The following is an 18,210-nucleotide window of genomic DNA, read 5'->3' on the forward strand; positions in this document are numbered from 1 at the left end:
GTATTAGTGAAATTAATTGTATTTATAGGTGGACTCACTGTCAAGTTTTTATCTAAAAAAATACTTAGATTTGAAAATCTAGGAAGTTTAATCACCTACATTTGGCTCGTCCATCAAGAGCTGTTTTCCAGAATCTTCCTGTTATTTTTGTATTTAATAAAGTGAAGAAAACCCACACTTATCTGGAGCCATCCATGACAGACGAATGGGCCGATTCAGAAGACGGGGCTGCGTCCTACCCCCCGGAACCTCCACCACGAGTCCTGGGATTGTGGCCCTGGAAGGCCAGCTGTCCTTCCTGCCACACTTGAGCCAAATTCCAAGGGACAGACACTCCCCCTCACCAAGTTCGCAGTGTTCCACATCCCAGATCACGGGCTGGAGCTGGGTGGACAGGGTCAGCCTTGGCCTGGCAGGGGGAGCAGACAGTGTGGCCGCCCCCAGAACTTCCACCTGGTGCCTGCCCTTCTTTGCCATCAATCTTATTCTCAACAGTCACTTCTCGGCTTCCCACCTTTCAGACAATTCATTAACTTGCACATTCTTCATGAAACATTCCACAAGTAAATACGATGGGATGGGCCCCCAGTGCCTCGTGACAAGCGTGTCAACCACCCCACCTCCTCCCCGGCCCCTGTCAAGCCCACATCAACTCTGCACTCAGCTAAGCACAAGTTTGCCCGGCTCCCTGTGGGTCTTTATTCACATTCTCAGGATCATAAGGCCCTGAGGGCAGGGTTGATGGCCTGGACCTGTATGGGCCAGCTTTTGGCAGAGCTGGTCCTCAGAGGGCAGACCCCAGGAAAAGTGAGGGTGGCCACCTCATCTGCCTCCATTTCCCCTCCATTGTCCCTGGGGTGTCTCTGCACTGCCATCCCCTCCTTCTCTAACATCGGCCCCTGTCCCGCCCCCCTGGCCTTCTCTCAGGGGGAGGTTCACTATTATGAACTGGATTGTGCCCCCCAGCCCAGAACCCACAGACTGAAGCCCTGACCCCCAGAGTGACTGCATTGGATGGGGCCTGCCCCCAGCCTGAGCCTCCTCAAGCTTCCCTCCCCTGCTGGCTGTGCGGGGCCTCCCTGGCCGCCTCGGTGTGCACACAAAGTGTCTTCCCCACCCTTGGTCCTTCTCGCCCTGGGTCCAGACCCTCTTCTCCTGGCTGTCTGGTGCTCCTACTCCTGTACTGGGGGGAAGCATCACCCAGAGGCCCTGACAGCAACCTAAAATTCTCTTTCTTGAGACTCTCAGCCTTTCTCTGTTCACTGCACATAGCTCATTCTGAGACTCGTGCACGCATATGTTCATTTGACCACTGTGCGTATCCCCAGAAGAACGTAAAAGCCATTAAGAGATGGGAGCTCAGTGTCTGACGTGCCCCGCATCCCCGGTGCCTGGACCCAAGTGAGATGCATAGCAGGTGCTCACATCGGACAGGCAGAGGAGAGAATGCCATCGCCGTTCCCTGCCAAGGACTGTGCACCCCCGAGCTTTGTCATATCTTCTTTTCGGCAGCCCCCTGGCAGACAGAAGCCCCCTACCCGGCATGCAGTAGGCACTCAATACCTGTTTGCAGAAAAAGATAACGAATGAAGTGAAGGAATTTGAAATGGGGGTTACTCTGCATTCAGGGATGACCCCCATCTACCATCTAGTGGTGGGAGAGGGCAACTTCAGGGCGACAAGCTTTTGGAGAGAAATCAAGGGACGAAGGCAGGTGAGTGCCCCCCCAGCGGTTGGGCTTGGGACACGTTATAGAGTGGAAATGCTGAGGATTCTGCTGTCTAGCCGGATCCTGCATGTGACTGGGGCGGTAAAAGGATGAATGCAAGGGAAAAGAAACGCCAGCGCGAGACGAGCGTGTGGGCTCCCCGCGGGACTGCGTCGGGGAGACTGCGCATCCGCCGTCCCGTCTGACACCTGCGAGGGACAATCCTGGGGCAGATCCACTTTGTCAGGGATCAGATACGACAGAAGCTTTAGCTGAAGAATCCCGGGACATTGTGTTTCCTATTTCCTTAATAAAACAAGAGAGAATTTGGGGAAAGTTAAAATAAATTGAGAAGAGTAAGAATGTAAAACTGAGGCAGAAGCTGAAGAGAGGATGCAATGGAAACAACAAAGATGCTTCAAGTATAAAACCTGGAAGACAAACGTAGCCCTCATCGTGTGATATGACAAATAGAAATGGCAAGCAATAGGACATATTGGAGTATATGAGGAAGCCATTTGATGTAAACCTAATTCAGCCTGACTCTGTTTTTTCCAAAAGGGCCTGACAGAGCCATTGAGCACACGTTGCATATCTGCTTTAAAACATTTCCTATGGCAAGAACAAATGGCCTTAAGATAAAGGTGCAACTTTCCCCCACATTGGCATTTCCTTAAGCATCTTTCCTTAGGCTAGGAACTGATTGCTGTACTCACCTTTGACCACCCAGCTCACCTGTGACCACCCAGCTCGAGACAGCAGACCTGCCACCCTGCTGTGTCCTGCTGTGTTCACCGAGACAGCAGACCTACCTGCTGTTTCCATCAATCGCTGTGCCAACAGAGCAGTCTCATGACTATTGTAAAAGGGACATTTCAATCCTATGTGAAACATCCTCTCTGGGGGTAGATAACCACTCTGTGCACCCCAGTTCTTCGGTGCCCTGTCTTCCTTCGGGAAGAAAGGCCCCTGGCCATGGTCCTCAGATTTCAGCTCAGAATAAACTCTCCCAAATTTTCATTTATAGATTGGTTATGGATTACTTTTGTCGACAGATATTATAAAAATACAATAAAGCCGTGGATGATCACAAGCCCAGGCGAGACGTGGGCGAGCCACTGGACCTCGTGTCCGTGTGTAGAAATGGGATCCTGGACGACATGGTCTCCAAGGGGTTTTCAAACCTTCAAATTTTGTAACTGTCTGATTTGAAAACTAGCTTAAGGCAAATCCCTAACCAAAACCTTAATGCGTATCCATAAGAGGTGTGTGGCTTTTAGATATTTCCTTGAACAACAGTTCACTTTCTGTCTACAGTCGTTCATCTTAAACTTATGGACGATGATCCTGGATCAAATGTTACATGGCTCATCGATATGTCAGCCTGCCACAGGGCTATGTGAAAACCCAGTGGAGGCGTCCAGAAAGCGAAAAAGACACGGGGATCCGAGGGAATGGTTTACGAGTGGGCTCGCCACACTGTGCGCGCTGCCTCCCCGGCACCCGGCATGAGTCAGGCCACACAGGTGGCGCCCACCTCACAAGGCCAGCCCCAGCATCACAGTAGGCCCTGAGGAGCGCTGTCCTGGCCTGTGTGTGTTAATGAATCCCAGGCATCTACTTGACTTCAGGCTACAAAGACGACTGTGGGACAGGAGCCAGTTTTATTCTTTAGGAAGTTAGCAGGAAGCAGCAGGTTTCTGGAGCTGCCCGCCCTGCCCTCTCACACCCCCACGCCCACACTCTGCACACTGGGGAATTGCTCACACATGTCGTGGGGACCACAGAGCAGGGCCATCTCCTAGGGCGGGCACTAAAACCTTCCAGAGGCATGCACAGAGTCCCCGAAAGCCGCCCGTCCACCTGCCCACCTGGCAGCCTATGCCAGGCACTCTCCATGCTTTCCTGCCCCAAATCTATTGCTCAGTCCAGCACCCACCACTGAGCAGAGGCGTGTGCAGAAAATCCGCCCTGACCCCCTGCAGCAAGGAGTGGAGAGCCCCCTGAACTCTTCTTGGGTCTCTGCTGGAACTGCCACACTCTCCCCATCCAAGACAAGAGCCAAAGCCTTTGTTTTTGGAGCCTCCACTTCAGAATGACCAGGACATCTGAAGCAGCTGAGTTAACTTACAAGCCCCAGCAAGAGCTAGATAACATACTATAATGAAGGCTTAGAAGTTAGTTAACGTGTTCCCTCTGACGAGCCTGTGAAGAGCTGAAACAATGTCTCCAGCAGGCACATCTGAAAGCAGGCCAGAGGGCAGAAGCATCCGAGGTCATTCCCTTGGCTTTACGAAGCGTTCTGTCCATGGACAGCGCAAAAGCTCTTCTTTAATAATTACTAATTAATACTACTAATAAAACACCATTATATTTCACTAAGAGTGCCATCAGCTTGCTTTTTTGGTCTACCTGAAACCTCCACTTTTGTGGATAGAGAAAAGAATCCAACTATCTTTGGCTGCTCCAAAAAAACTTATTGAACAGGACCAAATGACTCGCTTCTAGTGTGGGAAATGAGCGATGGAAATTTCCTGATTTGTAAATGCAATACTATTAAAAAAGAAAAATCTGGTGCACAGAGACGGTGCTATTTAATGACAACTTACGGTTCTCAAAAAAACATTGTAACTCAAGCAAGTTTCTTGCAAGTAATTCCAACTTACGGGTTATATATAACATTAAAGTTTGCAAAATGCCGCCCATAATGCCGTTTGCCACAGTAACACTGGGAGGGAGATGGGACAGAGATGGCTCTATATGGCTGTGGAGACTGAGGCACTGCCTGTCACCTGTTCATTTAGGAAACCACCTGGCTTGAAAGCAGCCCATGGAAGTGAAATGCAATGTCTGCTTTCAGACAGCTCAGAGCCAGAGGCACAAGCAGAGGGTTTGCTGTTTACTTCCAAATACTGTGATAAGAGCTACCACTGGGATACCTAGTATGCGGGGGGCGGAACCCGGAGGAGAGGCATGTGCCCAGCCTGGGAGCGGACTGGGCTGCAGGAAGAGAGGGGGCCAGCAAAGGTGGGGGAGGCGGCATCTCCTTGCCTGGAGTTTTGGAGGAAAGAAGGCATAGAAAGGAGGCAGGAGCCACGCACCTTCAAGAAATGCACGCTGTTGAGTGTCTTGTGACGATGATTCACACGGCACAGGAAGTTGTTCAGCATTTTTCTAAAGGTAATGGAAAATTACTAAAGATTTCAACAAGGGAATGGAAAGATCTAACGTCTTCCAGAAAATTCCAGTGGTGTCCATGCAGAGAAAGTGAATTGGAGGGGATGTAGTCCCACGCAGAGAGACTGTGGTGGTCACCCTCAGGGCTCAAAGAAGAGGGAGACCAAGGCTGGAGCAGTGGGTGGAGGGGAGAGCCAGATTCCGACCCACAGAATGGACAGCTACGTGATGGAGAGGGAGGGAGAAGTCAGGATGAGCCTGTGGATTTCACCCTGGGTGACCCAGTGAGTAGCTGGTTATGCCATTTGCTGAGAGGCATCACTGGAGCAGGAGTGGAGAGACGATTCGCTACATCTAAGGGTCTCGGACACCATTTCCAATGACCCGTCCAGAGCTCAGGGCTGAGCTGAGCGTGGTTGTGGTCCCAGAGCGTGGGGCTCAGACTCGCTGCGGAGGGAGACGACCTGTATCCCAACCTTTAGAGGACAGAGGGAAAGTGACGTGGAAAGGAGAACGAGACTGAAGACCGGGCGGGCTGGCGATGGAAAGTCAAGTGAGGAGGGAGGTTGGAGAAGAAATTCCATTGAAGGATCAAGAAATAGAAGGAATGCAACATTGCTGTTATTGTGTTTTTAAAGAAGGTGTCACTGGGAGACACACATGGAGGTATTTACGGTTGGAATGTCATGACGTCTGGACATTACTCAAAATCTTCCAAGTCAAAACACCGTAACAACAAGTTAAAAGGTAGCAATGAAATTTGGCAAAATGTAACTGTTGAATCTGGATGATGAAGAACACGTGTGTGTGTGTGTGTGTGTGTGTGTGTGTGTAATTTCCCACAGAAAAGTTAGAATAAAATGTAGAATAAAATAATCACGATATTCAACTAAGAGGTCCTTGACAACCTTGGCATGAGACATTTCACTGAAGCGGGGGGTGGTCTTCAAAGCTGGAATGGGGAGGGGTAACGCGACGGTGGACGGCTTCTTCAGAAGACTGACTTTTAAGGAAACGACAGCACACAGTAGATGGACAGGGATCAGAGGGCCAACCGAAGGAAGGTTTTTTATTTGGTGGTGGTTTGGGGAAGAGGATGTCTCAAGCACAAGGGAAAGAACCAACAGAGAAGAAAAGACTGAATCTGGGAGGAACTGGCTGATGGACACGAACACTCGGTACATGACACACTGGAATCGCACCAGGTCTTCAGAAATCCCAACCAGTGTGTTTATCCCTATGCCTCTTAGTCCCTAACTTACATCAGGCCAACCAGAGCAGCTTTGATCCCTCTGAAACAAGAGCTCACAACTCCAAAATGTCCTTTCTGATCCAGTGATGGTCCTCTACCCATCTCTTGAATGTGGGCGGTAGTACCCACATCCGTTCCCTGGCAGGGTCGCTGTGGTGAGCCACAGGACAATGGATGTCCAGGTGCTTTGGAAAGCGGCAACATGTCCCATAAGCATCATCATTTTTACTACCCTGCTTGCACAGCATCAGGGCAGAACAGCGCGATCTGGCGTTTGGGATTTGCAAGCCCCACCAACCTGGACCCCTGGTTGTGTCCACAAGTTACTGGCTATGTTGCTTTGGTAAGGCACCCTTCGCTGACCTGTTTTTCCCCTGTAAAATGGAGTAAATGCCGACTTTGAAGGGCGCTGTGAGGCTGGAATGGGATAACAGATGAGAACATCTACCTCAGTCTCTGGCACACAGGCGGTCCTTTTAAACATGAGCTTTTTGTTGTTGTTGTTCTGAATTTACTGAAAGGTGTGTCACCCGGTTCTGCCCTGAGACAACTCACTGCATGAAACCGTCTGACCCAGGTCCTTCCTGGCCTCTGTCTTTCTTAACTAAAAGGGCTCACCTTTTGTCTCATCTTCAGGCTTCCCCCTGACCACTGGCTCGCCCACTGCTGGCTTGTCTCTAGTTCTTTGAACTTTAATGATGACAGACTCACACAGTAACTCGGGCTCAGAGGCGCGCCACCCCCATACCACGGCAGGCTATTTTGTTGATGCTGTTTTTTGTCACAGGATCTTGCCCGCTGATACACACGTTGTTGATCTCTCTGCCTGAAGCCTCACTTTGAGTTAATGTCATCAAGGAATAATTGACAATGATCTCGGTCCCTTTCCTCTGTCAGATTTGACAATTCAAAATATGCTCTAAATGTACTGTGGGGTATTTCCCAAAATATATTTCCTTAGGCTTTTCCTCACTGAAATTCACATGTCACTTTTCTCTCCCATATCAACATCTTCTTATAGATTATCTGAGTCAACTCGGTTTGTCATCAGATGCAAATTTTGGTTCAATTCCAAGTAATTACCCCAACCATTTTATAAAATAGTTTTAAAAATTTCATGCGGGTGACACCTGGCCCTGGTGACACGTGGGTCTCTGGTTGATTTCATCAGATCCTTGACATCTCTCCCCAAGTGCACCCCATCCCTGTTCCATCCACGTCCCTGTGGCCCACGTCTATCTGAATCAGAACTCACATGGATGTCTGCCTTCCTCGTCCCGTGTGGGAGCACCAAGAGCGGGTTCCATTTTGTTCAACTTTCTGTCCCAGCATCTGGGGCTGTACTTAGCCACGGCAAGCACACAGAGTTTGCCGGACGAGTTTATAACATCAAAAACTTTCTGTACAATTTCTACAAAGATGCTGGAAATCTTTTATCAGAGGAGACTTGCGTGTTCATCTGGTTCCAACTTACCTCTCTGTGCAAGGACCCGTATACTGATCTCCTCAAAAATGGACGTCCAGCTCTGCTGGACCTCTCCAGGGCGAGGCCTGCCAGATCAAGAGGCAGCTCGTGCTACTGCTGAACGGCCTGAGCCTCAGGGAATTCTGTGCGTGAAGCCAAAGTCAGCGTGCACCTTCCACCGCTAGCCACAATTCTGCAGTGCAAAGCACCCAGAAGCTATGACTCGCTATTTCTCAAGGTAGACCTCCAGATACCTCACAGCTGCTCACCTGTCTTGTGTGAAGCCTTTCTTCTCTAAAAGAAACCCCCCTTTTCATTCCTGTTACCGTGTCCTATAAATCTCCAGAACTGGAACATGACACAAGGAGACTGGGGAAGCTCAGCCAAGCGGGAATGACGTTTCCTGACTGAATATTCTTCTATTGACTCCTCTGGGTACAGAAAAGGCGAGAGTCCTCTTGCCCTTTAAAAGTTGGAACCGTTGCCAACCGAGTTAAAGGTTTACTCCAGTTCTCTTCCCTTAGCAGACCTAACATCCCATCAAGAGAGGGCTTGAAATGCAACCCTCCACCGTATCTTCTTCAGTTGGGGGAAAAAAAAAAAAAAGAAGGGAGCATTCTCATTGCCATTTTCATTTTACTATCCTTCCTCTTCCCAGAAAGGGAACTGATGGAGGCGTGTGTGACAACCTGTGCGTCCAGGTTCCCGCAGGACCGCCCCAGCCCTGAAGCCCTACAGTGGCGTCCTGCATCAGCTGGCAGCGAGGAAACCAGACATTCCACAAACTTGTCACACAGCCAATGACCAGGGCATTTCACATTTTCTCTCAATAATTTTGCTAATCTCTTGAATAACAACTCACCTTTTAAAAAAGGTAAGATTGAGAACACAAATAGCACAGATTAGAAACGCATCACTGTTGTTTCCAAACAGCAAGAAAACGAAGGGGAAACAAGGTGCTGTTATAAATGGAGTGATTCATTTTCAGGTTTTATATAAGGATCTTACAGTGTGTGAGCGGCACAGCCATGCCCAGTCCTGGCACCCAGTATATATGGCAATTTACAGACATGGCGAATGTTCGATGGCCACCTTCCGTCTAATTCTCGATAGCTAAGGAGGACCTCTGGACCGGGGCAGAACATCACGCCATTCGCTGACTGGTAGGTGGACAGAAAATGAAAGCTGTTTTCTTGGAGAAGGGGCTCGGAGCCTTGTACAAGACCCGAGGACTGGGGAAATGCCTGTCTGGGGTCTGGACATAGGAAGGTCATATGCCCACGTTACCTGAAAGGAACTCCCCACATCAGGTGACACGTAGGTATTTGGGCTGGGGACTGTTCTGTCACACCACACGCCCTGTCAGCTTTTCAGTTAACTGTCAGCTACCTGTTAAACAGGCTGGTGTTGCCGCTTCCTCATTTAGAGTCGGCTCCCTTCTCGTGTCACCCAAGAGGAGAGAGGATCTCAATAAACTGAGTCATACACCTCACCTACGACGAGGTCTGGTTCTGTCTACAAATTCTAAAGGCCTTTCGGAAAACTACTCAAATCGGGGTCCTCATCAGAGAGGACGGATGGGAGGGACTTACCATGCCATCAGTGACCCTGCTGGACAGACTCAGGCACAGGCCTGGACAACCCACCTCCTGACTGCCCGGCCCTCTAGTTTCCACCCCGGCACAATTTGAGAGCCCCGTTCAAGTACTTACCTTGTTCTGCCAACTGAGACATAGTTCTATCTTTTGACTTTAAAACACATTTTCTTTTTAAGTTTAAATTCGGTTCCTGCATCTGAGGGCCTCAAGTATATGTTTGCTGTCTACTCGGTAAACCATAGCAACCCACAGTACCAGCCTCTCTGCGTCCCCAAGTTTTCGATACAATTATTTCATCTGAGTCAGGATCTCTTCTGCGTCCATTCCCGTATGTCCTGTGTGGCTCATACCACAAGTATAAGAACAGTGTGTGTATTTGATGTGGGAAATAGAGATGTGCGGGGGGCGGGGGGGGGGGGGCGGGGAATGAGAAATACATAGTCACCCTCCAAAAAACAGTGTATGTCCTGGAGTCCACAGAAGATTCGGAAAAAACACTGTGGCCATCTTGGCATCTTTTCAGATGAAACTATCTTGTGAATCATTCTAAAACTCTCCCCCTTGTATAAATAAAGAGCACTTGCCTTTTGGTTTCTGTTCGGCCAACAAAAATAAAAAACCACAGATGGAGACAGGCTGTCAAAGGGCTTGAGCCACCTCCTGAAATAGGGGAAAAAGTCTTACAAATCTCAAGAACTCCAAGATGTTTTTATTGATTTCAAATTCCAATAGAGTGAATATGTTTTATCTAAATATTTTTATCACACAACTGAAACATTATTTTTTCAGAAATAGAGTTAAATACATCAATCTAGTTACAAATTCTAATATAAAGAGTACAAAATATAATGTTATAAATTGTATTTAAAAAAAGAAATACAAATTCTATGGTCTTTTGCATTTTACTGCCTCAAAGTATAATTAGCAAAGTTGATGAAGAATGAACATTTTCCCCCGGTCACTTCCCACGGGCATGCTACGGGGCTCGGGACACCTACACCATCACTGGAATCCTGGCCTGGGATGATTTTTCTTGTCTTTTGCCGAGTGAACAAACTGTTCTGCTATTAGAGCTCACCAAATTTAAACGCAGTCAAGCAACAGCCACTACCTCCGACACGCAGACATTTGAGAGTGGAAAGGTAAAGTTTAGAAACGCGGTTCTTCTTTCTTGCACATTATGGAAAGCTCTCGGGGTTTGGGGTGGTTATTTGTCTTGTTTTAAAGAAGGAATATTGGTAAAGAGAGTCGGGCTATGAAAACCCAGGAGGTGTACTGTTTTTCAGGCACGGACTGACAACTTAGGTCATCCTCTGTGATCCAGAAGACGCTCATCCCAGGAGCCACAGGCTATCTCCTGGGGGAAAGCACGTGAAGCTCCTGGGGCCAGCCTCCTGGAAAGGAACCGAGAGGCGAAACCTGCTACTCGCTGTGTCCACCACGACATCCTAACGAAGTGCTGAGTTTTACATCTGCGTGTGCCTGGGCCTTTATACAGATGTTTATATAACCTTATGCAACGTGACAGAGGGGCCAAATTTGAAGATGGCTCTTGACATACTGGGCAAAATCAGCGTTCTCGTATCTTACCAAGTGGCCATGTGTAATTCCCAGGTCAATTTCCTAGAGCAGCTTCTTTTCAGGAAACCAGTGTCTTTCTTGGTTTAAAAAATAAATAAGTAAATATTGGGGAGACCTGTTAAAGCATTTAATACTTTTCCAAACCAAAAAGGCAAAGTCCACTTGGCTTGAAAGTTTGTGCTGCATTTGGACCAAGGTGAAATTTATCCATCTGAGATTGCCAGAGGACCTTCCGGGGACCAGGCAGAAAAGTGACAGAACAGCTGATGATTTCCCAGAGAAGATGACTTTTCAGAGAATTTAAATGTTCATTCTTCAAATTAAGGAATATGAGTGAATAACCTGAAAGATTTCTATAAGCTCATTATTTGCGTATTATTTGAAATTCAACAACGAGTAAGAGACGAGAGCGGGGAGGAGGAGAGGGCGAGCAAGGGAGCCAGACCAGCAGAGCCGCGCCGGGGGCAGTCGGAGAGCAGGCGGGGGCGGGGGAGACACACGGAGAAGCCGCGGTGTAGACAACCAAACCCTTTATTGTCTAAGTTACATTAGACGCCAACACTGTAAAAATGCTGTTAAGAAACAAGGAAACAGCAGACTGGCAGAGGTAGTAGAAAGTTTGTAACAGTCAGAAGGTGACTTACAGGAGAGATCACGCGGAAATTATCATCCGAAAAAAAGCGAATCAAAACATATTGGCTAAATAAATAAGAAAACACAAATCATATTAAATACTATGGTCGAACTGACATAAACGCATTAACAAACCGATACAATACTGATGATCTCAGTGGAAGAAAGGAACCGACATCAGGCCCGAACACAGCTTGTCTCGGACGACAGCATTCTCGGGGGGTCCCCTCCCGTCTGTGTAATCAAGTGAAAATCTTATTTCTGTGCTCTGTGCAGCACACGAACGTTTAAACTGACTCGAGTTGCACGCTCTGCCCACCGGACCCCGGGAACGACCCCTTTTCTCTACCAGGCTCCCTGGGAAGAGGTCTCCCGGAGGACACACCCAGCTCGGAATGCCAGCTGGGCTCCCGCGTGCCACTGCTGAGACATAAAAATGGACACGACACCTCCGTGTCACTTTGGGTACAGAATTTCTTTTAATAACTAAAACACAGAGAAACAGACAGGACTGAATCACTAGCCCCTGTGCATTCCTGAACTGTCACCATTCACTTTCAACCAAGAAAATAAAAGCCAGAAAATGCAGAAATTATCACTTTGGGGAAACTATCGAAATGATCCAACATAAATCAACAGAAAGGCATTTTGATTTCTAAGGTGAACAAAGGAATGTATCTCTGTAATGTATCTTTGCTCAAAATAACTTTACAGAACAGTCAATTACAGCCGCTTTATAGTATCTGCACAGACATTCCTAACGACACCAACACAACAGATAATTCTGGTACACATCTGGTGTAAGAGTATCAGGAAAAAATAAGTAAAAAAAGTATATATATATACACATATATCATGTCAATATATGTATATATACCTGTGTGTGTATAAGCTAGCCAGTTACATTGCATTGTTTGCAAATGCTGCAAAGTAACCTGAACCGTCAAGTAATTTAAACTCAGTAACAAGTAGAATCCAGAACCAAACATCAACTAATAACAACAACAATAATAATAATAATATAATAATTCAACAAATCATTAGAACAAGAAAACCACACTTTAGGGTTGTGTGTGTGTGTGTGTGTGTGTGTGTTTAAACAAGTCTTTGTATCAGAAGCCCATTTTCTACAAAAACTGCACTAATCCATTACTGTATTAAGTAAACGGTCGCTCTCACCAGTATTAAAGGTTAGGATAATTTCTGTACATGTAAAATTATTGCTTTTTTGAAAAATATACTTAGCATGCTCGTTTTTAATCCATTTCCTGCCTTTACAAAATTTCACAATTAAAAAAAACCTAGTAAAGCTTTTGCAAAAAATTTCACAGAACATTTTCATTCAAGGCAGCAGTAACTTTTGATAATGCATAAAATCATATGTGCAAAAATCTGAAACTCTCAGAAATATTACCATCACACACAGTGTCACGGTAATAGGAAAAGAAAATATTTATATCTGTGGAATACAACGTTCACTGCATACACTGCAAGGTTTAAGATCCTTTGTCACAGGCCTTAACCTCCACCACAAAAACTTGCATTTGCGTGACTGAGGAAGAGGTATATAAAGCCACCCCCACCACGGGCCTGGGGACCCCCACATGCTGGGAATGCAGGTCCTCGTCCTGTGGAGGTCCCCAGGCCCAAGAAGAAAAGACACCTACTCGCTGGGGTGGTGCAGGGACAGACGGAACGGGGTAGGCAGGGCAGGGAGGGAGGACAAAGTTGCAGGGCCCCAGCACCTGGTGATCTAGGGCCCCCAATCTGCTCAGGGATTCTCCTGCCATTCCGAAAACAGGTCCAGATCGGGAGGGGTCAGTGGCTAGAGAATTTGTTAAGACAGGCAGTCTTCCTTTGTGAGCAGTTTGCAGAATGTAGCCCTGTTACAAAAAGGTCCTGAGAATAAACAAAGAAGCCTGCTTTTCTTAGTGTTCAACTAGCTCTCTCTTCTGAAGCAGAATATAAGCATTCCCACGGACGTGTTTCCTCGGCCGGACTCACTGAGTACAAGTGGTGGAAAGCAGGAGCAAGCACGTGGGGAATGCACACAGCCCCTGGGGGGGTGCGACTGAACCTCTGAACAGTGAGGGTCTTGTCGAGGCCCCTACTCCATCACGCCTGGTTTCCACAGCACCTGAAGGCCACCTCCTGCCTCTCTTCATTTACTATTTTAAATACCCACTAAGACAAGGAGAGGCCATAGTATTAACACTTTGCCAACCTCAACTCCACCTCTGCTTGTTCTGACATCACCCCGACAGTCCTTCTGAACGTCGGCGGTTTCTATTACAGTGCTTAGCTTCTTCACTCTGTCCAATACACACAAGAATCTTTTTTCCAGTGTCTCAAACTTGTCTTGAACAATATAGATGCCTTGTGCTCCTACTGTGCCTGCCAATATCACTGTCTATTTTAAGAAAAATATGGGACTATGGTCGATGAGCACATATATGCATATAGAATATCTACATGTAATTCTAGAGTATAGCATCTTCATTTATTTTTAAACATTTAACACGGAGAGGCATCTCTCTTCAGATTCCACTCCAGCACAGCGGCTCCAGGACTGGAGGGGTCCGATCGGCAGTCCTCCAGCTGTTCTTCCGAGGGGTGGCCAGGGTCACTGTTGGGGCATCCATGAGGGGACTGCTGACGGCTGTCACAGGGCACCGGGGTATGATGGAAACGTGTCTTTAGGTTCCCTTTCTGAGAGGCACTGTCTGGACGGCATCCGTGTTAGAATGGTCTCTCCCCTGGATGAGAAAAAGGAGACAACAGAAAAGCTCATTTCTGCCTTTTGGTTTCTAAGTGGAGTTTTCTTACTAATTTTCTTATCAACACCCAGGAACACAAACAAGGACCTTCACAGAGCAACCCCGTCAGGTCGGCAAAAACCTCCGACGTAAGCTGGAACTCATTTTGCCCGAGCACGATACAGGTTAAGTGTGCCTTCCTGCCTTCCAGAGGCAGCTTTAGGAAATCATTGCCAGTGATTTAGAAAGGATCATTAGACCTCTCCCCCCACTCCACACACAAGAACAGCAAATAACAGCATCTGAACCAGCTTGGGAGAAAAGGTTAAAAAGATGGCGAGATTGGGAGAGGATTCAGAACAGCAACATTCCGCAGCACAAAGCGGATCTCCATGAGAATGACTGTTCCAAAACAAGGTCTGAATTCGGGGGCCATACAAACAAACAGTGCAGCTCTCACAGAGGTCTGTCAGAACCCCAGAGCTTTCAACAATCTCCATAAATAATTACCATGTTGGGAAAATAGAAGAGATATTCTAAAGTCAAGTGAACTACAAGATAAAAATGAGAATAAATGTGAGCCTGCAGCTTTTAAAGAACGCTCTCAAATGACATTTGAAGCATCTCTGTTTCAACAATAGAGTTTACCATCTGAGGACAAAAGCAAGAGAGCAAGATTAATCTTACTTAACTGCATTAACCTCCAGCTAAAATCTTGATGAAGTGAAACCGACCGCCTGAAATTAACAAGCATACATAAAATAGAGCTCTCATGTAAAACTCACTGGTTTCTAGCTACGCCTATAGGAACCCCAGAAATAAGTGGCGGGGAGAAGTCTGGTTGACATAATGAATTAAGTGCTTCTCTTTCGTTAATAGTTTCAGAAAACTCCTATTTAAAACTGGCCCTGCGTTCGTGACATCTACCAGTCGACATCTGGTGGAAGTCAGAAAGATGCTCAAAATTTTATGGGGGGTACGGGGCTGACCACAGCGGTGCAGACAGCAGTTTATTTGAAATGTAGGAAACAGTAACTGAATGAGAGATGCGATAAAACTTCCTTAAGTAGATGGTGAGTTTCCTGCAGTAAACGGAGAAAGACGTTTTACATTTTCGCACAGCGACATCACGCTGTGGAGAGATTCATCGTCAACTGGCCTCATTCAGAATGAGTTCTAGACACATTCAAGGAAGGGACGGCCTTTGTGTTTACCAAGAGGAAAATACAAGGGAGAGACTGTCAGCTGTCAGGTGACCGGCCTTGAAAGTCCCTAGGACGTGACCGTACAAGCAAACAGACTTGCCGGTGATTCCATGAAGTGGGCAAAGAATGCAGGGGAACACGTGCGTTGTGTGTGTCCAGATTTCATATACACAACAGACTACACTCCCAGGTACCCACCTGGCTCTCCCTTCCTTTGGACCAGAACACAAGCTTGCATTGGGCAGAGAGAGAAAGACCCTTGGGAGCTAAGAGGAGATGGCCCTCTCTCCATAAAGGACTTAAGTTTTACATGGCAGGGCCCCGAAAGTTTTAAAAATAATTTACTTATAAAAACTGCAAAATCTAGATAATCCAAATACCTAGATTGTTAAATTTAGTCCATAAATCTGGATGCACAGATGCCCACTTTCTCTTTAGAACTGACAGGATGTGTTCAAATAACACATTTTTTCAGAGAGTGGTTTTCCCTTACTGAGTCATTGGGACCAATACTCTATGACTCAGTACGGCAGGCCCACAGGCTTTTAAGAAATGAAGGGACATTCACTGGAGAAACCAGGCGAAGGGGAAAATGCAGCCATGGAAGAAAGGAGCCACAGAAAGGCTTAAATTACATGGACACACAGTATTTTGAGCACATACGTTGTTTTTTACCTCCTACAAAGAAATAGTCAGAAAATGAGAAGCACACTTTCAGAAAACGTGGCTTTTCTTTTCTGTAGCTGTGTGAATTGTGGGCTTTTCAGTCATTCTGAAATAAATATTCTCTTTCTTGAAGCCATCTCAGTGTTCTAGGATGGATACTGACTTCTGGAACTTGATGAGGTCTACTTTCTTCCCATCTGCCTTTATAACGGAAGGGGCTGTATATGCGCTCATGTGTGGGGGCCAAGGGACGGCAGACACACAAAAAGCCTGTATGCACAGGACACACAGGAACCTCTCCACCTTCAGAGGGAGGTCACCTGCTGAACGAGGCTTGCATGTGGTATGGCGCTAAATGCTTAGCAACACGACACACAATACCTTCTTGACCACAATCTGTCCCCAATAAGCCACAAGTAAGCAGGGGCACATATTATGGCGGGTCATTTTGGATAAATCATTAGTTGTATTCATGAATTTTTACAGTATGTTATACTTAAGAAAAATGGGTAATGTGTTTTAAGATGTTTGCTTGGTGTTACAAGAAAATTGCTTAGACAAATGAGCTGAATTTTGAAATTCAATCTGTGATGCTGAGAATATAAAAGTGATACTGAAAACAGATACACATATACTCAACTATACCAATCTACGTGATTTCTCCATCATTTGTATTATAACATCCATAGCTAAAAATGAGACAAATTAGGTTGCTATTTATTTTCTCATTTCCTGTTATTTTGACTAATGGAATTATTTCTCTAGCTTAACTACTTTAAAATAACACTGAGAATAATAAGAAATAAACTATTAATCATAGTCTTAATTCTGGCGAAGACTCCAAACACATCCAAACACCAGATTTCATATTTCAGCAAAAGTTGGTCTGGTCTTTTAAATCGCAGAACCAGAGCGTTGCGGAGAGAGGGTTAATTTTCCTTGGTTTTAAACATTAATTTCTAATGTTTAACAACAATATAATGGAAAAAAGAATTTCTCCATAATGCTAAAAAATACCTCCTAGTTTTTTTTCTCTAACATCCATAGGACAATGATACCCATATTTCAGCATATTATTTTTAAAAAACTGTTTTTTCTAATAATGAATATTGATGATTACTAGAAATTAAACAGGTACTCAGTCATGCTAAATATATGACAAAGCATCTTAAAAATGACAATACGCATGAACTCCTCCTCTCATTTAGAATTTTTCTTGGGATGTTAGCTATGCTTATGATCAGAAGTATCTTCATGATACAATAAGCACAAACAAGGACTGGAGTGATTAACCCACAGCTATGGAGGCTCCACTCTCGAAGATGGCCCCTCACGTCCAGTGCCCAAACCCTTATAACAAACACAAAAGAATGAGATGCCAGAGAATAGAGACTGTGACACCAACTACCTATTAGAAACCCTATTATTCAATCCAGATCTTTAACTTCCAAGGACTCAGGAGGCCTTCCACTCTGCCTGCCAGATGAGTGTGTTCATAAAGAAGGACCGCCCCTGGGATCTCCCGCGGAAAGTGTGTGCCCGGAACGCAGAAGAGGCTTAACCAGCGTACGCACAGAAAAGAGACCACTATCCACAACGCACCAAAAGTAAAGTATCTTATTTCTCCTCAAAGTTCATGCCCATGCTGACATGACTGAATTTAATCAATTTCAGCATATGTCCCTGGACCTCATGCCTGCTGAACTGTTTCCCTGAGATCCACAGCACATTATGATTTGTTAGAATTATCCAACACAGAAAACTCAAATATTAATATGGCCAAGTAAGGGAGGGTGCTGTATATGGTTGCAAAAAAGGAAGTCTGTCCACAGCCTGAGAGAGAGGAGGGAACTACGTCTACGCTGACAACACTTTTCTCAAACTAACAGTTTTCTGTACCCTCCCGTTAAGGAGCAACCGGCAACTAGTCTGTACAAGAGAACAAGACAGATCGGAGCACGTCCAAGCACAGGGCCAGGTTCTGACAAAGCCGCAGACGCCAGGTGAAGGAAACAGCCACTGGTTTGGGTCCCCAGCACAACCTGCTGACAGGTTTGTCTATGAGGGGCGTATCTACACAGGCGTGAGTCTGCGTGCCTACAGGTTCACCTGCGTGTGCGCCACACAAATGCTCACGTCGTGCCTGGTCTCCTCCAGGTATTAAGCACA

General features: G+C 46.3%; 1 protein-coding gene across 6 annotated transcripts in view; it reads right to left on the reverse strand.

Annotated features, from left to right (window-relative positions):
• Positions 1-11,296: 11,296 nt before the first annotated feature.
• The window catches only part of ZNF516 (zinc finger protein 516), a 120,427-nt gene continuing 113,513 nt past the window's right edge, over positions 11,297-18,210 (reverse strand). For all 6 annotated transcript variants that reach the window (XM_070630291.1, XM_070630293.1, XM_070630296.1 and 3 more), the window contains one exon: positions 11,297-14,170. In XM_070630291.1, coding sequence (XP_070486392.1) covers positions 14,111-14,170 — 60 coding nt within the window. In that variant the 3' untranslated portion in view covers positions 11,297-14,110. The remainder of the gene's footprint in view (positions 14,171-18,210) is intronic.

The sequence above is a fragment of the Equus przewalskii genome, chromosome 7 (assembly GCF_037783145.1).
Source record: "Equus przewalskii isolate Varuska chromosome 7, EquPr2, whole genome shotgun sequence".
Classification (NCBI taxonomy): Eukaryota; Metazoa; Chordata; class Mammalia; order Perissodactyla; family Equidae; genus Equus; species Equus przewalskii.